At 44.3% G+C, this 27,177-nt stretch overlaps 1 protein-coding gene across 3 annotated transcripts in view; it reads right to left on the reverse strand.

Moving 5' to 3' along the window:
• Window positions 1–27,177, reverse strand: part of SPRED2 (sprouty related EVH1 domain containing 2) — a 197,551-nt gene that overhangs the window by 130,785 nt on the left and 39,589 nt on the right. For 2 of the 3 annotated variants that reach the window (XM_054728138.1, XM_054728137.1), the window contains exon 1: window positions 7,787–7,850. Coding sequence is in view for 1 of the 3 variants with exons in the window: in XM_054728136.1 (XP_054584111.1) it covers window positions 7,787–7,898 (112 nt within the window). In the remaining 2 variants the exon portion in view is untranslated. Of the gene's footprint in view, window positions 1–7,786; window positions 7,899–27,177 lie in introns of those variants that run through there. The other variant, XM_054728136.1, reaches the window with a different exon arrangement.

Genomic DNA, 27,177 nt, shown 5'->3' on the forward strand with positions numbered 1-27,177 from the left:
GTTTCGTTAGAAAGGCAACTTTCACTTACAGTGAGAAGAACCGATTGGGTGGAGGTGTGCTGTATGTCCTGCTAATTAATTTAAATTAATTTACCTAGTAAATTGATTTAATTTTTGTCCTTAGGGTGGATGATAGCGAATAAAAGGTTGAGAAAGATTGCTGTACCCCTTTACAAATAGTTCCTCTATTAAATCCTCTTCAAATGACTCAGGTTGACTGTGCATCTGTTTCTGCCCAGATGGCTACATGAGAATGGATAGTGAGGCGTGGGTAGAAGATGGTTATCCACATGGCACATGATTACAGAGAAAGGACAGCACACCATTTTGGTAATAAGCATGGACTGCTGGGATTAGAGTCCTAGCTCTGCCATTTACTAGCTCTGTGACCTTAACCTCTGTACCTCTCTGCAAAATGGGGATAATAATGGTACCTATCTCCTAATGGTTGTAAGGCTATCCCCCTCAGTGTGTGTTAGCTGTTGTTCAAAGAGTGGACGGTAAGAGCTTCAAAGGAGGAGGGGGTTTTGCAAGAGGGTGGAAGAATGAAGGTTTGGAAGCAGGACTGAGGTATATGGAAAATGTCAACAGCACTTCCTGTGCCCATGGGTGGGGGGTATGAGAAATTGAGTAGCATCCTTTCTAGAATTCAGCAAAGAAGAAAGTTCCTTTGGGAATGCACTCATTTTTGCAGTTAAGGTTAAGAAAGGAGCCAGGAGAGTAAATGTGGAAAGAAGTTTATTTACAATTGAATGGAGGTCCCTGCTGGGCACGGAGGAAAGACTGGGAAAGAAGAGGGTAGAAGGTGGAGAGAAAGCCCAGAACAGGGTGGCAGATGAGAGACTAGGGTAAGGGAGAAAGACCTGGATAGAGGTAGGTCCACCAGGACAACACAGACTGAGCAGGGCAGGGAGTGGGAAACTGTGGACATAGCGAGCTAGCTGCCTTTTTTTTTTGGTGAAGTTCACAAGCTAAGAATCGTCTTTACATTTTCAAATGTGTTTCTTTTTTTAACATTGAGAGTAAGAATAATATTTCACAAGACATGAAAATGATGTGAAATTCAAGGACAGTATCCATAAATAAAGTTTTATTGGACCAAAGCCATGCCAATTCATTTACATAGGGTCTATGGTTACTTTCACACTACCGTGACAGAGTTAGGTGGTTGCAACAAAGACCAAATGCCCACACAGCTGAAAATATTTACTCTCTGGTCCTTCATAGAAAAGGGTGCCAGCCTCTGCTCTAGCACATCATTCCCAGTCTGCAATATGAATGGCACCCCCTGGAGTCATGCAACACAGGGCCTAAGAGCACTCATTTTAGATGGTGACCAAGGAGTAGCAGGAGGAGAGGCAAGGAGGGAATTACATGGCCTCCTGGCTTGTTTTGTTGGCACAAAGCAAGGCTGTCAGCCCTGATTCAAGCCACTAGCTGAGGACACTACTGCTTGCCCACGTTGTTGTTCCTTATTAACAGAAGACTGATTTTATCAAGATGACTATGTGCCCTATTAAAAATAATCTTGAATAAGAAAAGTACTCAGAGAATGATGGGAATGTGTCAAAAGGACACAGAAGCCTGCTTAAAGGGGCTTCGAATGGCCAATCTGTGACAATTTGAGCACCCAAATAAATTATGATAGTAGTTGGCTGTAACACATTGAATAGACTAGCAAACTATGAATCCACACTGAAATGAGCAAACAAATAAGTAAATGGAGGAGGAAGAAAAGTTCTTCTGTATCCAGGGTGGGGAACCTTTTTCTGCCAAGGGCTATTTGAATATTTATAACATCATTTGTGGGCCATACAAAATTACCAACTTAAAAATTATGTTGCTATGAAAAAGGCTCCTAGATTTATTGAATTTTGAGTCCCACCTGCGGTTGCCTTGGCAGGGCCAGACCAAATTATACAGCCCCCAGGCCGGACATTCCCCACCCCTGTGCTCTGTGATGGAAGACAAACTAGTAAGCTATAGAATGAATGACAAAACTAGAAAAATCACCATATTATTATTTCAGGCAAGAGTTATCAATGGATGCTAAAACTACCAGGTGACATTTTGATGAAAAAACATGATGTTTAAGTCACCTGAAAGCATCTCCTGCAGATTCTTACTTTAGTTTCAAAGTGTAAAATAGTAACTTTGTAGTAGGGAAATACTACACTGGCCAATACTACCACTTTCACCAAGTGATCAAAGTTAATATTGCTAGTAATAGGACAAATCAAAATTAGGAGCCTCCTAATATGATGACGGAGGACACCACTTCATTTCTGTAGTGTTCCAGCTGAACATGTGTAACCCAAAGTATGAGGGAACATCAGATACATCCAAGTAAGGGCTGCTCTACAAAGTGATCTTCAAAAATGTCAATGAGCCAAAACCGGTTTGGCTCAGTGGATAGAGCGTCGGTCTGCGGACTGGAAGGTCCCAGGTTCGATTCCGGTCAAGGGCATGTACATTGGTTGCGGGCACGTCCCCCGGTGAGGGGTGTGCAGGAGGCAGCTGGTCGATGTCTCTCTCTCATCGATGTTTCTAGCTTTCTATCCCTCTCCCTTCCTCTCTGTGAAAAATCAATAAAATATATTTAAAAAAAATGTCAATGACATGGAAGATAAAGACATACTGAACAACTTTCTAGACTAAAGTAGACTAAAGCAACATGACAACAAAATGTGATCCTGGATTGGTTACTGGACCAGAAAGAATTTTCTTTTCCTTACAACAAAAGACATTAGTGAGACAGCTGGCAAAAGCTGTAGATTAAACAATTGCATTGTATTACTTTTAATGTTCTGATTTTGATCATTGTACTATGGTTACATAAGAGAAGATCCTTATTTTTAGGAAGCAACACTGAAGTATGTAGGAGTAAATGTGCCTGACAGAGAGAGAATGATAAACTAAATGTGGCAAATGTTAATATTTGGAAATTTTAAAATTTTGGGGAAAGGATATACAGGATTTCTTCGTGTTATTTTTGCAAGTTTTCTGTCAGTTTTTAATTATTTCAAAACAAAAAGTTTTTTAAAAACCACCTGGTCTCCCCCAGGTACCCATGTAGTGAAATAGTCATATCCTTAATCCTGGCTGCTGAGTTGTAGTTTTTAGTCTAATGCAGCAATTTGCAACTGGTGTGAAGAATTTTTAAAACATGCAATACTGCCCTGGCCAGCTTGGCTCAGTGGATAGAGCATCAGCCTTCGGACTGAAGGGTACCAGGTTTGATTCCTGGTCAGGACACATGCCCAGGTTGCAGGATTGATCCACTGTAGGGAGTGTGCAGGCGGCAGCCAGTCAATGATTCTCTCTCATCATTGATGTTTCTATCTCTCTCCCTCTCCCTTCCTTTCTGAAATCAATAAAAATATATTTTAAAAAAGAAAACAAACACACACACACACACATGCAATACCTGACTACTTAGTCAAGGGCACTGACCTCTTTCCCCTTTGACTGTCAAATAAAAAAAATGACAGCCAACACGACATTGGCTATCTGCTGTGAATGAATGAAAATTATACCAATTTTTCTTTTGGTCAGATCGGCAAAAAATATATTTTTTGGTGTGCCGCAGAATTTTAGTAGTTAGTTTATGTGTCCCATGAGATGAACAAGGTTGAAAATTGCTGGTCTAATGGACGGGACTTCTAAAAAAACTATTGTTTTTTTCTGATAAAAAAAGAAATACTTGGCAAATGCCTTTTGCCCTTTGCCCTTCCCCTTCTTCCTGACTGGAAAGAGGGCTTAATGCCTGGATGTGGAGTAGCCATCTCCAAGCACAAGGGAAAAAGGAACTGAAGGAGCTGAGTCTTGATGGCTCCATGAAGCCCTGCCTGGACTGCCCTCTGGGCAAGAAGCTGATTAGCCACTGTGCTCAGGTTTCTGTTATATGCGGCCAAATGCAATTCCAACTGAGCTAGAACATCTAAGGCTCCCAGTGGTGTTTAGGGTTTGTGTGGCTTTGCTTCTCAGTCTTCTTCATGGGCAACTGCTTCCAACTGCCCCTTAAATTAGTAGGTGTTCCCTAAGTTTGGATTCTCAGACTTCTCTTCTCTATATATGATCCCCTTTTACCTCATCCCCTTCTGCTTGCCATTTAAACTCTGATGACTCTCAGATTACTATCTCCGGCCTGGAATTTTCTCCTGAATTAAATCAAGATCACACATCGAGCCACCTACTGGAAACCGATGCCTATGGTTCCTGGTCACTGCAATAGTTACCAAGCTGAACTCTCTTTTCAGTCTCTCTCTCTCTCTCTCTCTCTCTCTCTCTCTCTCCACTTTCCAACTGAGGCAGGAGAGTAGGAAGCTAGGAAAATTCCTTGGTAAGTGGAATGGGGAAACTAAGACAGAGAGCTGAACAAACTGAGCAATTTACAGCCAGATGCAGAAGGTCACGGGGTGGAAAGCCCCAGGCGCCTAGCAACTGTTAAAACTGGTGCCAGACCTTGCCCCAGGGTGGCCTTTCTCCCCCAGCATATCAGCATATCGCTGGTCAAGCGGTTTAGTCCCCCTGACCTTTCATGTCACTGGTCCTGTGGTTAGATCCCGCCCCCTTCACCTTTCCTCTCTATAGATAATATCAAGACCTCAGTTGTATTTCAGCCCCAGGCCCAGAAAAGCAGCAAAACCAGGTGGGGGTCACCAGGACCAGTTGCAATGACTAATGACCCCCTGCCCTGGTGCTGACCAATCAGTGGAGACCATGACCCTGAAAGGGCACACCCAGAAAAGCTGATGAATATTCTATTGAGATCCTTCCATGAAACCTCCCCTAAACTCCCAGCCTTTGAAACCCTCAAGGCGAAGGATCCAGTTCATGCTCTCCCTCCAGGGAGCACGCCTGTCCCCTTTCTTTCCCCTCTTCTTTCCTGACAGGCGTGCATACCCTAAACTCTAAAGACCCCCTGAGAATTGCAACCAGCGGAGCAATGGGCAGTGGCAGCTCGTTCCAGGCTAACCCCTTGAACCTGTCTCCAAAGCCCCCTTTCTCTGACTTTCCAGTGAACCAGAGCAGCCTGCCTAGGACCTCTCGTGTTGCTTCTTCCACCCTAAGCCCTTCCTTGTTTCACTCCCTCCAGCCTTAATAAATGCACCCTCCAAATCACCTGGACTCGTATTGTGAAATCTCTCCACACACTAACCGCCGGCCCAAGGCCGCTCTGGGCCTGCTCTGCTTTCGGGAAGCACAGCCACCATCCAACCACTTTCCCAAGTCAGAAACTCAGGAACCATCCTTTCCTCTTCCTACTTTCTCACCCCCTCCATGCAATTACCCAGATTGTGATGACTCCATCTCCTGAAGTTTCTGAATCCATTTCCTCCTCTTTATTCTTATTATCTGGGGCAGATGCCTCATCCTCTTTCACTGGCATTTTTTTCATGAACCTTCTAAACAATCTCCCTGTCTCTGTTCCCCTAATATGTACTGCTGTCCATTATCTTTCTAAAATGTAAATATGATCACTATACTTCCTACTTAAGAATTTCCTGTCACTTCAACTGCTTATGGTAATAGCCCCCACCCCCAATTCCTAATATGGTATGAGAGAGCCCACAGGCTGCCCTTCAGCACCGCGTCTCTAAGAGAGAAGGACGGTTGCTGGCTTTGGATGGTTTGTAATACAGAGAGTTAGAAACATCGATGAGAGAGAAACATCGATCAGCTGCCTCCTGCACACACCCCAGTGGGGATGTGCTCGCAACCGAGGTACATGCCCTTGACCCAAATCGAACCTGGGACCCTTCAGTCCACAGGCCAACGCTCTATCCACTGAGCCAAACCGGTTAGGGCTGGTTTGTAATATTATTTTTAAAATATATTTTATTGATTTTAGAGAGGAAGAGAGAGATAGAAACATCAATGATGAGAAGAATCATGGATCAGCTGCCTCCTGCACGTCCCCCACTGGGGACCGAGCCTGCAACCCAGGCATGTGCTCTTGGCCGGAATCAAACCTGGGACCCTTCAGTCCGCAGGCTGACGCTCTATCCATTGAGCCAAACCAGCTAGGGCTGGTTTGTAATATTTTTAAGAGACAACTTCTCTCAGTTTCCAGTAAACCAATCATTTTCCCTTGCTCCAATGCTCTCTTACTCACAGCAAGTTGTACCTCATTCTATTCTACATCAGATGACCTGCAGTGTTCTTTCATTTGTAGTAAAAATAGATATTATATGTTGGCTCAAATGAGGTATTTGGGCCACTGTGTGCAATAGTGAAGATTGGGCATTCCCTGAATCCATTGAACACCATTCATATACATGATATTTCAGTCTGTATATGGTGGCCCAGGTCGGTGAGCTCTAGGAATGTTTATAACACAACCTGACGCTACACTGTGGGTCTCTTGTTGCATTGGCTGCTTTTTAGTTCCTCCATTTTCTGAAACCAGGGCTTGGAAGATGAGTGATTCATAGTCAGCAACCGAGCAGGAAACCAGGTTACCCAGCTTTGGAGGCACCGATCATCCATCTTGTCCTTTAATAATCTTCCCTGTTCTGTTCCTAGCAAAATACTCCCCCCGCCCTCCCAAAACCCAGATCAAATGTACCTGTTTAAGCCTTCCCTCACCCAGGCAGAGTTAGACATTCCTCCTAGGAGCTCCCATGGTACTTACCACACTATAACGCAATTAATTATGTATTTGCATGTCTATTTCCCTGTGCTTGGTTTCCAGCATCTGAAAGCAAGTCTTACTCATTCTTGCAAATCCTTCGTGAGCATACAGCAGAGCCTGATATGTGGGGAAGATTTAATGTGTCTGTTGACTGATTGAATGAATGGATGTTTCTTCTAGGTTCCAGGTGGAACATAGTGGGAAAGATCTGAGGCCTGGGTATCATTCCCAGTTAGTTCTTCCACTAATCTCTCAACACTCCTTCCTTCATCAATGAGTGGAAACAGTAATATCTACCTTGGAAGAATAGTTTTGAAAATTAAAAGAGTTCCTGATCATATATTTGTTCAACTGTAGGGATGTACTGAATGCCTTCTATGAACCAGGCACTGTGTTAGGTACCAGGGGTATAACATTGTCTTTTCCTCATAAAGCTTTTCAATCTAGCAAGAAAGATAATTAAAGAAGTATCTATAATAAAATATAGTGAGAATTATACTTGGGGAAGAACAAGATACCATAGGAACATAGAATAAGGGATATAACCTACCCTAGGGGTCAGGAAAGATCTCTCAAAATGCTGTGAAACATTTGTAAAATAGTCTACTCAGTGTCAGGTAGGATATTATTACTAGAGAGGAGACTGCCCTTGAATTCACATTTGGCAGACATCACACTGTGTGAAGTATGCCTTCCCAGAATAGGTACTAGTAGAATATTGAGCTGGACCCAACTTCCTTTGATGTCGCTGACCAATCTTTATCAGGAGGGCATGCATTTGCACAGTGTTTCAAGCATCAGGGATGGATTTGCCTTCATCTGTGCCTCATCCAATTTGCTTTGTGGCTCTAAGAAACGGAGCCCCCCAATTAAAAAGAATATAAACCACAGAGATAGGAAATGCCGAAGTGGAATCTGAGAGGCCAGTGATGTTGCAGGCAAGGCAGCAATGTAACACGCTGACTTCTTCCTTCAAAGGCATCTAGAATGTGACTGCTTTTCACCATCTTCTCTGTAACTCCCTGGTCTAGGCCAACATTATGGGTCACTGGGGTGTCTGTAAAAATTTCCAAACTGGTCTTGTTTGTACCCTTGCCTTCTACAGCCTGTCTCCACACATATCCCAGCTCCAAAATTCTGTGTTCCTACCTTGGGCATATTCACTTGAAGAAGACCAGTGGTTTGCAAGGAAAGGCGGCCTTGGCTGAAGGAGTATGGAAGGAAGGTTGTGCTCACGGGCAGGATGAGGAAATGCAGGGACCTGTGTTAGGTAGATAAATAAGACCAAATCAGCCTTCCTCTGTTGGTTTTGTATTAAAGAGTTTTGAGATAAGCCCCTGCTCCTTCACCCTTTCCCACACTCCCCTCCTCCACATTTCCCACACATTCCCTGAGTTGTTTCTAGGCTGCAAACATCCCATCTGTCTGCCCCCTCATCTCCTTCCCAGTCTTTTCCTGACTCACCCTTCAAGGGCTCTCCCAGCAATGCAGGAATATTCTCTTGTCTACCAAAGCCAGCTTCAAACAATCATCCTCATGCCCCCTGGCTAGGGAAGGCACCAGGGAGCAAGCACTTGGTCAGCTCCCGAGTGTACTGAACTTAAAGGCTGGCCGTTCAATGAGGGTTTGCAGTGAGGCCAGTTAACCTGACCCAGGCTTCAGACAGGACTGCATTTTCAAGAATGATCTATTTCAAATCTTGGTGTTTTTCAAATGCCAGCAAGGTAAGGAATTGAAGCACCATTTATTTTTCTTCCCCCAATTTTTATTCTGAAATATTCAAACGGGTAGTACAGTTGTAAGAAAAAGCAATTAAATCCATAGATTCTTCACCTATATTAATAGGTGTTAACATGCACTTTCCCTCTACATCTCTTTTTTTCTCTAACACTTTCAAGATTATCTATTTTTTCTATCTATCTATCTATCTATCTATCTATCTATCTATCTATCTGCACAAACACATGCATATATTCACACAAACACAAAATAAACTGTTCGAAACTAAACTGCAGACAACTTGACTCTTCTAAATACGTCATCATGCATTACCTTGAGAATAAGGACAATTTTCTACACAACACCATCTCTTTATCACATCCACAAAATTTAACATTAATGAAATATCTAAAATGCAGTCCAAATTTTTTCCATTTGTTCCCCAAATGTGTTTTAACCCCAGCACATGATCTCACACATATGTGGAATCTAATGAACAAAATAACTGATGAACAAAAGAGATCCAGAGACCTAGAAATATGCGACAGACTTCGGAATCTCAGAGAGAAGGTGGGGGAGGCCGGGTGGGTGGGAAGAGATCAACCAAAGAACTTGTACGCATATATGCATAACCCATGGACACACACAACAGGGGGGTGAGGGCTGGGGTGAGGGCAGGGGGTGGGCTAGAAGAGGTCAATGGGGGTGGGGAGGGGACATAAGTAATACTTTCAATAATAAAGATTTAAAAAATAAAATAAAATCGGGTAAATAAAAAAAAAAGATATTAGGATGCATATACGCACAGAGAGACCACATGAAGAAAAAGGGAGCTGAAACCGGTTTGGCTCAGTGGATAGGGCGTCAGCCTTCGGACTGAAAGGTCCCAGGTTCGATTCCGGTCAAGGGCATGTACCTTGGTTGCGGGCACATCCCCAGTGGGGGGTGTGCAGGAGGCAGCTAATCGATGTTCCTAACTCTATATCCCTCTCCCTTCCTCTCTGTAAAACATCAATAAAATATTTCAAAAAAAAGAAAAAAAGAAAAAGGGAGAAGACAGCCATCTACAAGCCAAGGATAGAGACCTCAGACGGAAACCAATCCTGTGGACACCTTGACCTTAGACTTCTGGTCTCTATAATTGTGAGAAAATGCTGTTGAAGCCACCCAGCCTGTGGTACTTTGTATGGCAGTCCTTTGTTAGGGAACTAATACAGCAAAATATACAAAACTTCTATTGATAAAATTTAAAAACTCTAAGCAATGTTCTTCCTTTCGCTCTCCTCCTTTCCTGCACAATTTGGTCCTTTGCCAGGAGGTGGGGCAGAGCAAGGTGAGCTTCTGTGGTTGGGGGATGGGAGCCAGTGAGAGAGTGCTGGGTGCAGGATGAGGCAGCATGGGAGTCAGATTTTGGGTGGGGTGAGGTGAAGAAAGTATCGATCAATAATGATGTTCTGGCCCTAACCGGATTGGCTCAGTGGATAGAACGTTGGTTTGCGGACCAAAGGGTCCCGGGTTCAATTTTGGTCAAGGGCACATGCCCAGGTCGCGGTCTCAATCCCCAGTAGGGGGCATGCAGGAGGCAGCCGATCAATGATTCTCATCATTGTTGTTTCTATCTCTCTCTCTCCCTCTCCCTTCCTCTCTGAAATAAAAAAAATAAAAAATATACTATATAATAAAGCTTAATATGCAAATTGACCGAACAGCGGAACAACCGGTCGCTATGACATGCACTGACCACCAGGGGGCAGATGCTCAATGCAGGAGCTGCCTCCTGGTAGTCAGTGCACTCCCATAAGGGGAGTGCCGCTCAGCCAGAAGCTGGGCTCACAGTTGGCGAGCGCAGTGGCGGTGGCGGGAGCCTCTCCTGCCTCCAATGCAGGTGGGCGTTAAGGAGCGAGGGGTCCTGGACTGTGAGAGCTCCAGACTGCAAGAGGGTGGACATCCCCCAAGAGGTCCCAGACTGCAAGAGGGTGCAGGCTGGGCTGAGGGACTCCCCCGCCCTCCCCAGTGCATGAATGTCGTGCCAGGGCCTCTTGTGTATATATATATATATAAAAGAATGATATTCTGGTATATTTCATTTTGCCAGAGATCAAGGAAGTGCTCAGTCCCCAGTAGGGGGTGTGTAGGAGGCAGCTGATCAATGATTCTCTCTCATCATTGATATTTCTATCTTTCTCTCCCTCTCCCTTCCCCTCTGAAATCAATAAAAATATTATTTTTTTAAAAGGGACTCCTACTAAAGGGCCTCTCATTGGCCTCTCTGGGGACATCAAAATAATAATGATAATGGATTATAATCCTTTGAGTAAGACAGAAAAATCTTTTCAGTACAGATACAAACAAATAAGATCATAAGTTGAACATTTGATGAGGAATGGGGTATTTATATAGTTTTAAAATACCCCCCAAATTCTCATTAATTTGAAAGGGGGAAGTAGTAACTCCAGAGAAGAAAAGCATAGCATGCTGAACCTTAGGCAGTGCTTGATCCCACGTAATCTTTGGCTATGTAAAACAGTACTAGGACAATTGGTAGAATTTGGAGTCCTGGGATCAAAGGTGAAAATGTGTCAATGTAAATTTCTTGATTTTGATGGTGCATGGAGTTATGTAGGAGAATGTCTTTGTGTGTAAGAAATACAAGGCATAATGAAAAGGCACCAGGTCAGAAATTTACTCTCAAATGGCTCAGAACCCCTCCCCCCCGCCCCCGACACACATAAAACTCAATTCTGTACATTCACATTTTCTTGTACGTTTGTGGTTATTTCAAAATTTAAAAAGCAAAAAGAAAATTCTAATACAGGATATAGAAAATTATCTACATACACATCCATGTTCTGTTGGATTGGATGGTTTAATAGTATAGAAATAGCAATTTTCCCCAAATTAATCTTTACTTTTATACCATCTATTCAAAAACTACTCTAAATTTTATATGGAGAAATAAAATTCTATAATAGCTGAGTCAATTTTACATTTAAATCAGTATATTTTATGTTGCATATTGTGCACTATGTCACCCTTAAATAATAATATATGGAGTTTTACTCTACCAGATATTAAACAATACTAAAGAGCCATAGTAAGAGTAAATGGAGGTTGCCAGGGGCTGGGGGTGGAGAAAGGGGGAGATGGTCCAAAGGTAAAAGTTTTCAGCTATCTGTATAATAAAAATCCAGTGGTTGTAACACCGTAATGACCAAAGACCAGTCACCAGGAGGCTGTGAGTGCAGCGAGGTGGGCGGGGCTGCGAGTGCAGCGGGGTGGCGGGCGGGTGGGCGGGGCCGTGTGATTTCACGCGCTGGGCTTCTAGTATGATAAATAAGTTTTAAGGATCTAATGTACAGCATGGTAACAATAGTTAATAAGTAATACTATATTGTATACTTGAAATTTGCTGAGAGTAAATCTTACGCATTCTTATCACAAGAAAAAAAGTAACTACTAGTATATGAAGTGATGAATATGTTAATTAGCTTAATTATGGTAATATTTCATAATGTATATGTATATCATGACATTGTATACTTTAATTACATAGAAAATTTTTGGTCAATTATTCCTCAGTAGAGCTGGGGAAAGATTTTTTTAAAAAGCCATAGTAAAAAAAACCAGTTGGTTTTGGTGCAAGAATAGACAACTAGGCCAATAAAACAGAGTTCAATTCAGAGATAACCCCATGCATGTATGAGAATTTAGTTGTAGAGTACAATTCATGGAGCAAAGGATGAATTACTTACTAGTTGGAATTGGCTCACCTTGTGGAAGAAAATCAAGCTAAATTCCTAATTAATCCCATATCCATAACTGGATTCTAGATAAATTAAAAACCTTAGTCTGAATGGTAGTGTTTGAAAATTAATAGGAAAAATATAATAGAATATTTTTGACCTAGAGTTAAGGAAAGACTTCTTAATCAAATCATAAAAAGCACAAATCCTAAGACAAAAAAAATCCGATAAATTATATCATCTTACCATAGAGGATTTCTGTTCAATGAAGAGCACAATGATAAAATTAATAGATAGTCAACAGAAGAGAGGAAGGTACTACTTGCAATGTCTACAGCAAACCAGAGATGAATATCTAGAATGTTCAATGAATTCCTACAAAGTCAACAAGGGAAACACAGCTACTTCGACAGGAAAAGAACATGGTCAGAATGATGTTCACTTTGTATAAGGGGGAAACGGGGCTCCAACAAGTTGCTCAAGCATGAATGTTCCTACTTCCCCTTGCTCCTCCATGTAGCAGACAGAAGCACAATGTCGGTGGCACAGAAGTAGTGCTGACGGCGCTAGCATTATACTCTCCTTCCCTGGGCCTCAGTTTCCTAATGTGTAAAGTATAAAATATGGACTAAATACTCTCCAAGATTCTTTGGAGAGTATATTCTGAAGGCAGGGACAACAGGACTTGCTGATGCATGGAAATGGAAGGTCCGAGAGAAGTAAAGGCATTAGGGATGGCTTCAAGGTTTTCAAGCTGAGTGACTGGAAGGATGGATTTGCATGAGAGTTGCACGAAAGGCTGCAGGTGTGGGTGGAGGAAGATCAGGTGTTGTCTTGGACACGTTGAGTTTGTCATTTAACACTGAGCAAGCCACTTAATTACTCTATCCTCAATTTCCCTTTCTGGAAAGATTTTAAGTCTTAGAGTATTTTTTCCCCCCTTATTGTTGTTCTTACAAGAAATCTTGGAGGGTATTTAGTCCATCTTTTATACTTTACACGTTAGGAAACGGAGGCCCAGAGCAGGAGGGTAGAATGCTAGGCCTACAAGCCCGGAGTCCCATTTCCTTTCAGCAATCTTCCTTTTATGTGGTATTGCTTCTCCTCTGCCTGGACCAAGCAAACAGAGGTGAAGAATCTGGAAGGCCTCTGCCCTGTAGAAAGCAGGGTACAAAAGGCAGGTGTCCGTGTTTTTGAGCTTCAGGAACTGGCTTCCTAGTTTCCTTTCAAATCCACCTTGACTGAAAGATAAGGGCCTCTGTAGGCAGCAACATCCCCCTCCATCTTCTTCTTTCTGGTGGCAATAACACAAGTGAAAATGTGTTTCTTCTGGCTCCTACTTTCCCCTTGTTCAAACTTGATGTTGGAAGGGAAATGGGGGGCCTTCTCATTCAATTTGGAGCCATGCTCCTGTCACTCCAAACACAGCAGATCGAGCTCCCTCCTGTAAGCACGAGGCCACCTGGTGAGTGGGCACTTGCCTTGGACTTGGGAAAGAAAGCAACCACCCAGGAATCCCAGCTTGTCTACTTCAAATGCCGTCATCAGTGATAATCACCAGTGTTCACTGTGAAGTTACTATGTGCCAGGCACTGTTCTAAGTATTATTAGGACACAAACACAAGTATTAATTCATTTAGCCTGCCAACCATCCTGTGAGATATGGTGTCGTTCATATCAAACCCTTTATAGGGATAGGAAAATCGGTACAAAAAGATTAAGTAACTTGCCTAAGGTCTCTCACTGGTAATTGGGGGCAGAAGCAGGACCTAAAGCCAGGAAGTCTGGCCTGGGTTTACACTGTCCCTGGTAATTAGACGCTACACTGGAGATTTGCTTCTCTAAATATCTTCTTCTTTTTTTTTTTTCTTTTTTCTTAAACAGCCACCTACACTGAGAAGCTGATAGGAAATCCTTTTTCAATCATTCACACCGCTGTGCAACTTAGATTCTTAGATGATTTCCTGTCCACTTGAGAGCAGATCCCCAAGGCACTAGACATTTTGACATTGAGGAGGAAGCATTTCGCACACGGATTTCACATTTACTGGCACTGACTGGGATTTGACATAACGTTATTTATAGAACCCTGCAATGTCCCTGCAGGGTAAGAGTTTTCCTCCTTTTATGTTTGAAGGGAAATGGGGGTCTCAGAGATTGGAGCCGAGTTTGGTCCCTGGGCGTTCCCAGTGGCTGCACAGGCCCTGGGACCCTTGGGGCTGGTGAGCAGGACAGAAAGACAGTCTGGAGGGAAACAGCAGGGTGCTAAAGCCAGACACCCTCGTTCTGTGCAGCAGCTCTGAGCCTCGAAAGCACAGCTGGTTTTATTCATGGATAACCATCGGGACAAGACAGGCCCTCCCCACCTCTCGGGGCTTCTGTGCCAGGATGGGAGATGAGGATGTGGCACTGTGCTCCGTCATTGCCAGTTCGTGTCACAGGCCCCCTGAACCTTCCACCTCCCAAGCAGGGGCATTTCAGGGGTTGAGGACAGAGAAGAGGGGACTGGAGCTCATTTATAACTTTAAAATTCGTCATTACTTTTCTTATTTGCCTCCAGTCTTTCCAACACAAGTGCCCTGAATGCATCAATTTAGATGCAGCCGGATGACATCTAAGGCCCACCACACCCTGCACAGACCGTGCTTTGCTTGTGCGAGTTACCTTTATCTACTGTGCATTTCCGTTTAGGCGGGGAACCTCTCTGCTCGAGGTCACCAGCTTTGGCTTTTCCAGACGCGGTGCCTCTGGCAGACTCCAGCTCTCTGATGTTTCAAACTACAAACATGAGAACCGAAGTCACGGTCGATTTGCACTTCTGAGTTTAAAAACAGATATTATTTACGAACTAACGGAGTGACTGGCAGAGAGGCCCCAGTGGAAGCAGGGTGAGAGCTAACCAGGCTCTGCAGTGTTTGGCCTAACTCTTTTTTCTTTCAGAAAATATCTCTCTGGAAGGGAAGCCTCAAACTGTGGGTCCCCATCCAGGCATTGAAGAGGCAGCATACAACCCTCCTTTTGTAGGCACCTCCCAAAATAACTCTCAACAGGATATGGCTCATTATATTAGTTCTGTAATTTTATTTTCCAAATGATGCCTGTCTTGGAAGTGTAGCTGGGGGAGCCATAGCTAAGATAAAATGGGGTTCGACGTTTCGTGACAATACTTCCTTGGATTTACACATGACTTTTAAAAGACATATATATTTTGATCTCTTAAAACCTGTGACACAAAATATTGGATCATCTTCCATCTTGACATTCATTTCCCATTTCTGATCAGTATTGAGCACCTCTTTTTTGTGAGGCCCTTCCCTGGAGCTGAAAATACACAACAATTCAACTGGCCTCTGATCTCAAGGGACTGAGGGTGCAGTAAGGGAGGCGGATGATAACGCAAGGATCTCACAAATAAGTGCATAATGCAGCTGTGAGGTGTTCTAAGGAGGCCAGGGTATTGTGAGGGAATTGAGGAATAAAGACATTAACGACTCCTGCAAACGGAAGTTAGCAGCCAAACCAGAACTAAGCCTCAGTTCTCCTGACTTTTAGGTACATGGCCTTTTTTTTTCATCATGCAAAAACTGGGAAATGTGATCTTCTAAATCAGGACGTTTCAGAAGACTCTGGTCATGTGATTATTATAATTGTAACATAATGTTCCCGTTCATGGAGTCTCCAGACATTAACTCAATTAAGCTTCCCAACTCTACTTCAAGGTGAGAATTATTTCCATTTCACCTTTTTTTCACTCAGGTTCAATGCCTTCTCCATTAGTCAGTCAGCTTCATGAAGGCAGGTTCCGTGTTTGTCTTTTTCACTGATGTATCCCCGCCCTCTATGCCTAGCATAGGTAGGCAGTCAATAAAAATGTGTTGAGTCAATAAATGAATGAATGAATGAATGGAAGACTAACTTAGATGGAAAATTCTCTGAGGAGATGTGTTCTTTTCAATATGTCTTCATTTGTCTTGATATCCCCTTATGTGGCCACTAGAATTTAGTCAATTCTTTTGGGGGCAGGGAGGATTTAGTAAATTCTTAACTAACTAGTTAGTCTGCTGAATTAGTTCAAATTTTAAAAAGATTAGGGATGTCACCATCGATTCTCTTCTTAGGATGATCAACCATCCTGGTTGGCTCAGGACTGTCCTAGGTTTAGCACTGAAAAGTCCTGCATCTGCCTGGCCTGTGTGGTTCAGTGGTTGAGTATTGACCTATGAACCTGGAGGTCATGGTTCAATTCCCAGTCAGAGCACATGCCTGGATTGCGGGCTCAATCCCCAGTGTGGGGCATGCAGGAGGCAGCCAATTGATGATCCACTCTCATCATTGATGTTTCTGTCTCTCTCTCTCTCTCCCCTTTCCTCTCTGAAATCAGTAAAAGTAAAAAATAATTAAAAAGTCATGCATCCAAGGAGACCCTTTAATCTCAAGAAGACCAGGATAGCTGGTCACTCTGATTAGACACAGAATATATGATTGTCACCTGTAAGAATGCACCTGTCCACCCAGTGGTTATCAAAGTGTGATCCCGGATCAGCAGCAGCAGCATCTCCTGGGAAACATCTGTAGGGAACTGGCAAACTTTCAGGCCTCTCCCTGGTCCTACTGAGTCAAAAAATTACGGGGTGGGGCAGGCCCAGCAATCCTTATTTTAACAAGCTCTCCAGGTGACTCTGATGCCCCACAAAGTTGCAATCACTCAACCTGAGCATTGTTCGATCAAACAGGAAGTAAAGAGAGAAAGCCGAAAAGCAGACCACAGAAACACTGTAACCCCATTTGTGTCCTTCTTTGAGTTAGGCCAAACAGTAACTGCACTGCAGAGCCTGGTTAGCTCTCACCCTGCTTCCACCGGGGCCTCTCTGCCAGTCACTCCGTTAGTTCGTAAATAATATCTGTTTTTAAACTCAGAAGTGCAAATCGACCGTGACTTCGGTTCTCATGTTTGTAGTTTGAAACATCAGAGAGCTGGAGTCTGCCAGAGTCACCGCTTCTGAAAACTTTCTTGGGTTGCTTTCAATCTACTAATTCTGGCTACGCTCTCCTCCAGTGGAAGTGCTAAAGAAGGCCGGGTGCATGCCTCGTGGCTTCCAAACTTGGAAGACTTGTTTCCCAATAAGGCGGTTTCCACTTTCAGTGGCAGCATCACTTATTGCTGGGCGCAATGGGTAGAGCAAATGAGAGAGATTAAACATACGAGTGAACAGGAATATGGCATGAATAGGTCCACGCACAAGAGGATAGTAGCACTACTTGAAAGGAGTGTCTTTTCGAAAGGATATGTTCACAATTTTCTCTCTGGTTTAAACCGCCAGATTCCCAGAGACATGAAAGACAGGGCCAGACCTGAGGCCCACCTTCACATCATCCAGTGAGTCAAATTCCTGAAACATCAGTGAATTCAAAGCGAATGACCCAGGCACTTTGCTAGTCTGTAATATTGGACAATTTATTTATTTTTAATCCTCACTTGAGGATATTTTCCCATTGATTTTTTTTAGAGAGAGGGAAAGAGAGAAATATTGATGTGAGAGAAACACATCAATTGGTTGCCTTCTGCAATGGCCCTGACCAGGGCTCGGGCCAGAGAGGAGCCTGAAACTGAGGTACGTGTCCTTGACCGGAATCGAACCTGGGACTCTTCGGTCCGCAGGCTGACACTCTATCCACTGAGCCAAACAGGCTAGGGCTTATTGGACATTTTAGAAAGGATTCGGAGTTACACAGATACCATAAAGTCCTAGGGAGATGGGTAGGAACAAAGGCACTGAAAGGTTTTTCCTTTTCTCAGATAAGGAAACTGAGTGGGTAAGCGACTTCCTTGGATGAGTTTTTAGAAGGGGTGTCTGAACCAAGAAGGGAAGTCAGGACTTCTGTACACAGCTGGGGCCATTAGGGCTGATAGGTATTTATCTTTAAAGATCCAAAGGTGGTAAACTTCTTTGAATGACTTATCAGATAGATGGAATGATGGTTCCCAGCCATGGAACTCACTCAAGTGAGTTAAAAAGTCAAGTTGAAAAGTTCCATTTGCAGGTCTTTTCAGATGATTTTTGTTTGTTTTTAAATTTTTCCACATGTGGCTCCCAACTGATGTGGTTGGTCTAAATAATGGCATTCATCCACTGCTCTCTGGGGTGTTGGACCATGAAGGGGTAAAGATGTAGGCACCATACCAGAACATAAACAGTGATTGGTGCCAGTCAAGTCCCATTTCTGACTCACCAAGAAATAATGCCCTAGGATCCTTCAAGGTGCCAGCATAGTTTTCTAGGTCAATGAATTGACCAAATGACCTTGCAAATCTACCTCCCTTCCAGCTCCACTTTCTTGTGGCTTCATTAACTCGGGAATGAATGAAATATCCTTCTACGTTGATCTCCAAATTTAAGTAAACTAAAAATAGTAATAGGAAACACATGTAGTGCTTACTATGTGCCAAGAACTCTTCAAAGTGCCTTACCTATATTATTAACTCATTTAAACCTTACAATTGCCCTCTCAAGTAAGTACTAATACTATTCCCCTTTTACAGACAAGGAAACTGAGGCACAGAGAGGTTAGGTTCCTTTCCCGGAATCATATAGCTAGTAAGCAACACAAATGAAATTTGGACCCCGGTAATTTTATTTCAGACTGTGTGCTCTCAATCACATCCACCCAGTTAGCCCCTTTATAAAGGCAAAATTGAACGGATCCTCCTATGGTCTCCACTACAAATGTATCTACAACTGTTATCACACTGATCACAGCAGACATTTCATTTGCATTCCATAGGGCAGATATAGGCGATGTTACCTATTAATAACTAGAATGTGAGCTGCTTAAGGACCTTTCCTTAAGTCTTCCTTGTAGACCTAAAGCCGTTATGATAGCAAACGCTCACTAAGTGTTCCTTGAATGTTACGCACAAGTATTTGGAAAGCTGTGAAACACTAAAATCTTGCTACAAATGCTCATATATACCTACAGTATACTGCTATGCCAATCAGAACGACCTATATCAGTATCTCAACTGTTTCCTTCTTCCTCTCTCTCTCTATAGGTCATGCATGCTTTGTACAGACATCCCCCAACCACGGAGCTTTGTTAATTATTCCTTAGTTGCCCCTACGGAAGCGAAGCGGGAGCCGTAGCAGGATGTACCTGGCTGAGGTGCCTGGAAATTCTCGACTTGCTCATGCACTCACTCCCCTCGGCCCTTCTTCCCTCCCATTTCTCCAAGTAGAACATATTTCCACCTTACCAGCTTAGCCCAGTCAAGGCTTTAAAAATATAATTAAAAGCTTTTAAAAAATGCTTTTCAATGATTACAAAACAGCCAAGTCATTTGAAAGGAACACCATTGTCATTATTGTATTAGCTGGCAATGATGTGACATATGATAAACACAAAACCTTCACAGCATTGAGGAAGTGATTCTTTTAACATGACTTCTCTTTTAATTTATGTTTCAAATGGAATTGAAGTATTTTTAAAATTACTTTTGTTGTAAAGATCCAAATCCAGCTTTGTCTACGCAGCAATTTGTAAATGGATCAACCCACTTGTGAATGGGCTAGATTTTTTTTTTTTTTCCCCCAAGAGTCCGGCATATTACCGCATGGAAAACCAGCAGATGTATAGCTAGCCTCAGGTTTGTATCTCTGTTGTCCGGACTAATCATTTAGTCAGCTGTCTCTTAGATAAACGCCGATGTCCTGATGGAGAGCTCAGTTCTCAGTTCTCGGGACCCAGACCTCAGCAGGAACTGACCTCAACGCTGTGAAGCTGAAGCCGTGGGAGCCAGGAAGACAGGCCTGAGGAGGGCTGTGGGTGGCTCCAGGATCAGGCCTTGTCCGCTCTGGGCTGCCTGCCCCATACCCCAGACACAACAGTGCCACCGCCATGAGTCACTTGGAGAGCTGTGGAAAATGGGACACAGCCAGTAGCCTGGGGAAAACAGAGCAGGACAGATAGGTAGGTCTGGCTACTTTAAGACTTAAAAGTGTCAGCTAGTGGAGACCAAAGTCTTTTAAAAAGCCAAAGCTGTCCCCAGACAGCTCGGAGCCTCCCAGGTATGATCTTAAGACCTCATCCCAGCTGAGTCTGTTCTGTCCAGACCTTGCCTCCAATATCCCTCAGGGGCCGGTGCTGCCTCTGCCTTCCTGGTTTCTGCCTACCTTATTTATTTTTAAAAAATATTTTTATTGCCCTAACCGGTTTGACTCAGTGGATAGAGCGTCGGCCTGTGGACTGAGAGGTCCCAGGTTCGATTCCGGTCAAGGGCACATACCTTGGTTGTGGGCACATCCCTGGTAGGGGGTGTGCAGGAGGCAGCTGATGGATGTTTCTCTCTCATCGATGTTTCTAACTCTCTATCCCTCTCCTTTCCTCTCTGTAAAAAATCAATAAAATATATTTAAAAATATTTTTATTGATTTCAGAAAGGTAGGAGAGAGAGAAACATCAATGAGAGAGAATCATTGATTGGCTGTCTCCTGCACGCCCCACGCTGGGGATTGAGCCCGCAACCCCGGCATGTGCCCTGGCCAGGAATCTAATCGCAACCTCTTCGTTCATAGATCGACGCTTAACCACTGAGCCATGCTGGCTGGGCCTGCCTGCCTTCTTAATGACATCCCGTTCTTGGTCAGCCCTGAGGCTCACACTGAGTTTTCCAGTCATCTGACTGTGCCTTTGCCCCAAGGCCCATGTATGTGATGTGTATGCCATCACAAGCTTATATTTACATGTGCTGATTTATGGCAAGAGTCAACACTTGTGTAGTGTTTACATCAGGCACTCTTGTAAGCACAAAGCGGTGTTCCTTACTTAGAGCAGTGGGGTAGCAGTCCCGGACAGCTTGAAAAGCACAGAACACAGGGCCCAACTCCAGAGTTTTCAATTCAATAGGTCTGAGGTGGGGCCTGCGAATTTGCGTTTCTAACAAGTGCCACACTTCGAGAACCTCTATGGTAGAGCATCAGATAACCCTCAGATAACCCATGTGCCCTGCCTGGGGATTGAACCCCACAACCTTGGCGTATGGGGATGACACTCTAACCAACTGAGCTACCCAGCCAGGACCTTGGGTAATTTTCCTTAACAGAAGAAAGGTGAAAGGAAACTCTTCAGCACAGTTCTCCATCAAGGGTTGGATATTGACAGGTCATACCACTCGGGTTGGACAATCAGTTGGCTCTCATGGGCCTCAGCAGTTGGACCTCAGAATGGAGGTGAAGGGAAGGAAAAAGCACCACCATTGGTGAGTGCCTGCTGTGTGCCAGGAACTGTACTGGGCACTTCGTCTCCATTGGGAGTCAACCACCCGGTGCAAGTGATATTATTTTCCCATTTTGCAGATGAGCAAACTGTGGCTTAGAGGGCAGAGGGCGTATGGCAGAACTTCCCAATCGGTGTGCTGGAATGGGTTATGTGCACTGAGTTATCAATCCCCTCAGCACTAGCGGTGCCAGGATTGGGGACGGGGCCTGAGGTGCCTAGAGCATCTTTTAGTCACCTCATGAAGAGACGCACCCCCGCCCCTCCCAGCCCCATCAGTTTCCCCGTGGGTGCTGTGCCCACAGGACCGACCTTCAGTGAGCTTGGATCTAAGGGCAGACACTGCTCCTCCGCCCTCTGATGCTCCAGCTCTGGAGGGCAGGGGCAGGACTACAGGGGTGACTGCAGAGAGAGCTGGGAGAAGGATAGTTCTCAGGGTTGAGGCTGAGGCTGAGGCACTGAACTGGTAAAAACCTGTCAGGTACCTTTGCGGAAAGCAGACTCCCTTTCTGGTAAGCGGAACAAAAGGTCCCTGAGGACACTTCTGCACCACAATCTTAGGATCCATCTAAGAGAAAGAGGAGGAGCAAACAGAACCCGCAGCCATTCCAACACCATGGAGTTACCTCTCAGCAAGGCTGGAAGGTTGCCAGACTCTGTCCTTGGTGAACTATGGCAGAACCAGAGATTTATGACCCGTATTTTAATAGCCTCTTGCTTGGATGATTGGAGCTCCCTATATTTTCATCTGCCGGCTAAGTAGTGTGGTGTCTGCACAAGGCCCAAATGCTGTAGCCAGACTCCCAGAGAGGCAACGGCTCTGTATGTTGGGAGAAATCTTAAGTAACTTGATTGACTTTCAGTTGTTGAGAGCATTGATTTTTTTTTTTTAATTGCACTTATGGTTTACAAGACCCAAAATAGCCTTAGACAATAGAGCACACATTGCATTATTAGTTCTTTAGGCAACTCTGGGCATATTCTGACCTCTAAAAGGGCCAGTTAATATATTAGGAGCTTCTAGTTCAAGCCAAAGGTTTCCGTTGATACAGCTACAGGACAATTGATGCTTATATTCATCGCCAGGGGAAGGTAATTGTCAGAGAGTCTCTACAAAGGTTCTGGGGGATATTCTGACTAAATCAGAGATGTCTCAGGAGTTCTGCAGCTTCTCTTTTGTTCTGAATGTGACCTGTGATCTGCAGGCACCTTTTCTCTTTCCCCAGTGACCTTTGCTCTCAGAACCTCCCACCGGCTCATGTTGGGAGGAAGGAAGGCATTTTCCAGAGAGAGTAATCATTCCTCATGTTTATATAGTGCTGTCTAGTCTTTAGTGTTACAGAGAACATTAAAAAGTCCTAGGTCACTCCTGCTTTCATTAATGAAGAATGGAGGTCAAGGGAGGCTAAGTGGTTATCCAAAATATCACAGCCAGCAAGAGACAGGGCCAACAGTGATCAAGCCAGGCTCTGTGCGGTCTAGGGAGAGAAGTCCTCATTAAGTTTATCCAGGTATGTTACTTTTCTGCTATCATCATGTACAGGATTGGGGTGGGTGGACAAGGACACAATCAAGTGAGTGTGGGAGAGGAACCACAGATCCTATCTAAGTCCTGTCCTTACGTAGGGTCTAGAAGGCTATGGAAAGGTGACCCCCTTCCACATATTTCTCCCAGTTTAGAAAGTAGGCCAAGAAAGTAAAGCTAATGGAATCAACATAAAATAGACTGGCTTTTTCATTGGCTTAAGTAGCACAGATTAAAAAATGTTTGGGAAAGATGATACCAGGGAGACCACGGTATTTATGCAAGTCGATTTAAGGAACATACAGATGGTGCTCTCTGGGGTGACACTTTGCTGAAGGGCAGCCATATGCACCAGGCCTGGGGAAAGGTTGCAAGGGCTGGAAGGCACTTGTTTGACCCATGTATGCAGACCCCAGGACTGGTTACACAGATGTACACTCCCTGGAAAGAGTGCAGAAAATTTTACAGCCTCCCATGAATTCATTCTGGAAAGGTTTACAGGACATGCACTGTGTGCCAGGGGTGGGTGTACAGTTATGAAGCCTGCATGGCCACATCGCTGTGAGTTCTCAGTCCAGCAGAGAGGTGAGAATGTGGGGGCTAAAGGGGCAGAGCCCAGGGTTAGAGTGGGCATTGTCAGCTCAACTGGGGTGGAGGGTGATTAGGACTGTAAGGCTCAGTGCTGACATGGGCTCAGAGGGATCACCTCTGGTAGTGAACTGGTCCCTTTATGGATTCAGTCTTCCCTTCAAATGGCTTTCAGGTCCTAAAGAAAGTCAGTTGTATTGCAGGAGGCAGGAGGCTTTATGTCACACCCCCTCCCATGCTCAGAATCTAAGGCATTGCTTCAGCGTTCACATTTTCACAGCCAAATGCCGGTATACCTGGTCTGATATCTGAAGAGGAATTTAAAATCAATGGCAATTTTTCCCCCAAGTGTGGTTTTAGGCATTGTTGCCTAAAAGGTCTTGTTTAAAACAATCTCCATCCAAAATCTCTTTATAAGAAAAACATTTGACATTTATTGATCACTTACTTTGTGACAAGTGCTGTGTATGCATTAACTCACTGAATCCTCCCAAGAACCCTATGAATAGGTCCTATTAAAGCCGTGCCTCTGACGTATTTGGGGGTTGGTTCCAGACCACCGCAATAAATGAATCTTTTTGTTGGTGGAAGGTCTTGCCTTACATTTGTAAAAAATGCAACATTTGTGAAGCACAATAGAATGAAACACAATAAAATGAGGTATGCCTGTGTTAACCCCAATTTCAGGTGAGTAGCTGAGGCTAAGAGAGTAAATGATTAGCCCAGATCACATAAGGGGGAAGTAGCTTCACGGGGATTTGAGCCCGTGCTTTGAGTCTGAGCAGCTTAATAAACTGCTTAAATGGGAGCTTCTCTGAAATATTGCAACATCCAAGGCAAATACATGCCTGGTTCAGAGGGGTGGGAGGGGCTTAGAAAAGTGTATAGTATGAGGAAATTATGTTTACCATAATATCTATTATGTACCTTTATATTTTAAAAAGGACAATAATATTGAAATTTCTTTTGAGAGCCAAATTTTTTAAACTTAAACTTCTTCTAACGCCACTTCTTCAAAATAGACTCGCCCAGGCAGTGGTATTTTGGGGAAGAGCCACACTCAAGGGGCCAAAGAGCCGCATGTGGCTCGCGAGCCGCAGTTTGCCGACCACGGGGTTAGAGCATTGTTCCAATACACCAAGGTTGTAGGTTCGATCCCCCGGCAGGGCACAAACAAGGATCAACCAATGAATGATGAATGGGCAGACAATAATCTCTCTCTCTCTCTCTCTCTCTCTCTCAAATCAATCAATAAAAAAATTTTAAAAACATTTATTTTTTTAAAGGACAATAATATAGACTTTTATATAACCTTAATTAAGGGAGGACACACATCCATAATGCTCAAGTGAAGAGAAGCCACAGGCTAACCATCTCCATGGTGTCTCAGCAGTAAAGTGAAGAAGTTTCCCTGTCTATAAAGTGGGTGGGATAATAGCACCTACCCACTAGGGTTACTATGAGGATTAAATGAGATTAACGCCTGTCAAGCTTTTAGCACCCTGCTCAGTGTATAACTATAATGGATTACTCAAAGATAGGGGGGAAGAGAAGGAATTTGACTAAGTGACCAAAAGTATTTTGTTGTTAAAATAGATGGGCATGGGTAGGACTAGAATAGAAATGTTGCATACATTTTAAAACATATAGATCAAACTTTAAGAAAACTGATGCCTGTTTTGAGCCTCTTCAGGGTATACTGAAGAGACATCTATCTCTCTCCGCCTTTGGGGAATATTTTGATGCAAATAGCTAAATTGCCAGGCTCTAAAAGTCCTTTCCTGTTTAATGCCTCCGGCACCCGGAAAAGGACCAGCGTGCCTTCCCTTGAAATGTAAATAAAGCCTTTGACATCTGGGCACTCAAAGTGGCCATTTCAAGTTGTTGCTTCCCCAGAACTCCCTTGTTTCTACTGAAATCTTGGAAGGGGGGGGGAGGGCTGCGGGGGGTGCGCGGGGGGGGGGGGGTGCGCGGGCGGCGGGGAGGGTCTGTCTTCCAGATACCACTGGTGTGAGGGATACTTTCTGAGAGTGACAAGCCTGAGGAATGTGGGTAACTTCCTCTGGCGTGTTTGCTTATCTCCTTTCTGGCTCCCTTTAGAGATTAGCGGTAAAACCCATTTGACCCCTCCTGTGAAGGAGGCCCACCTAATACCATCATTTCCTTTTGCTACTCAGAGGCCCAGTGAGTTGGTGCCATTTGTCACAATCCTATAGAAAGTTAGGTGACCTGGAGGCTCAAGCAAACATCTTTCAGTGTCTCTTCTTGTAGACTTGCCACAGGAGACCACTTACAGCTCGATGATGGAAATCATGGTCAGCAGCTCTGGATGTAGAGTGATACAGAAGGAAGTTTGAATCCCAGACCTACCTCTTACCAGTTGCGTGGCAGCAGAAACTCCCGGATGCCTAGCAAGGGGCAAAACTGGGAAAACAAAAACCTGGCCCTCAGGTAACCTATTTGCCCCTAGCATATCAGTGGTCATGCGTTTGGACCCCTGATCTTTTCCTCCCTAGAGATAACCTCTAGGCCTCAGTTGTATTTCAGAAAGGCAGCAAAACCGGACAAGTGATGGCGTGGCTGCCTCAGGACCAGCTACATTGACTAATGACCCCCTGTCCTGGCATCGACCAGTCAGTGGAGACCACGACTCTGAAAGAGCACACCTGGAAAACTGATAAATATTCTATTAACACCCACCCCTGACATCTCCCCTAAGATTTCCATCTGCAAGGGAGATAAATATGCTCACGACAAAGGACCCAGCACCTGCATGCTCTCCCTCCAAGGTGCCGGCCTGTGCCATTCCCTAACCCAGTGGTCGGCAAACTCATTAGTCAGCAGAGCCAAATACCAACAGCACAACCATTGACATTTCTTTTGAGAGCCAAATTTTTTAAACTTAAACTTCTTCTAACGCCACTTCTTCAAAATAGACTCGCCCAGGCCGTGGTATTTTGTGGAAGAGCCACACTCAAGGGGCCAAAGAGCCGCATGTGGCTCGAGAGCCGAGGTTTGCAGACGGCGGCCCTAACCCATCTCCTTCCCCCGCAGGCACGTATGCCCTAACCTCTAAGGGACCCGATGAGACTAGCAACCAGAGGAGCAAGGCCCGTGGCAGCTGGTCCCAGGCTAACCCCCTGAACCGGTGGCCAAGGCCCCCTTTCCTCTGACTTCTCAATGAGCCAAAACCGCCCAGCCCAGGCTCTCCTGTGGCTTCTTCTATGCCCCTCCTTGTTTCACTGTCCTAAGTATATTTTTGTTGCCGTCATGGACCCAATACCCTTTGGCTCTTCCCTTTGGATCTCCCCACCCCACCCCCAACCCCTTTTCCTTAAATAAATTCAAATTTTCTTTAATCACCACCTGAGATGGCTGTTTAGCCTCCCCTCGCATTTACCGACGTTAACCTGTCACTGTCCTTATTCAGAACTATTCCCATGCAAGAGCGGAAGCGCTTCTGCAGCACATGAGATCCTGGTAAATATTTAGCAAGCACAGCTGGGTCCAGGGACCTAGGGTCTTTGATAAAAAACCTTTAAAATCAGTGGGGGTGGCACATTCTCTCAGGAAAAGGAAATTGGCTGTGTGGCAGCTTTGTGCCCTGCTGAGTGAGACTTCCGCCTTGCAGGATGTTTAGTGGAGTCGGTGTTGGTGTGCGGTTCCACTCAGGTGAACTAGTTTGTAGGAAAAAG

The sequence above is a fragment of the Eptesicus fuscus genome, chromosome 16 (genome assembly GCF_027574615.1).
Source record: "Eptesicus fuscus isolate TK198812 chromosome 16, DD_ASM_mEF_20220401, whole genome shotgun sequence".
Classification (NCBI taxonomy): Eukaryota; Metazoa; Chordata; class Mammalia; order Chiroptera; family Vespertilionidae; genus Eptesicus; species Eptesicus fuscus.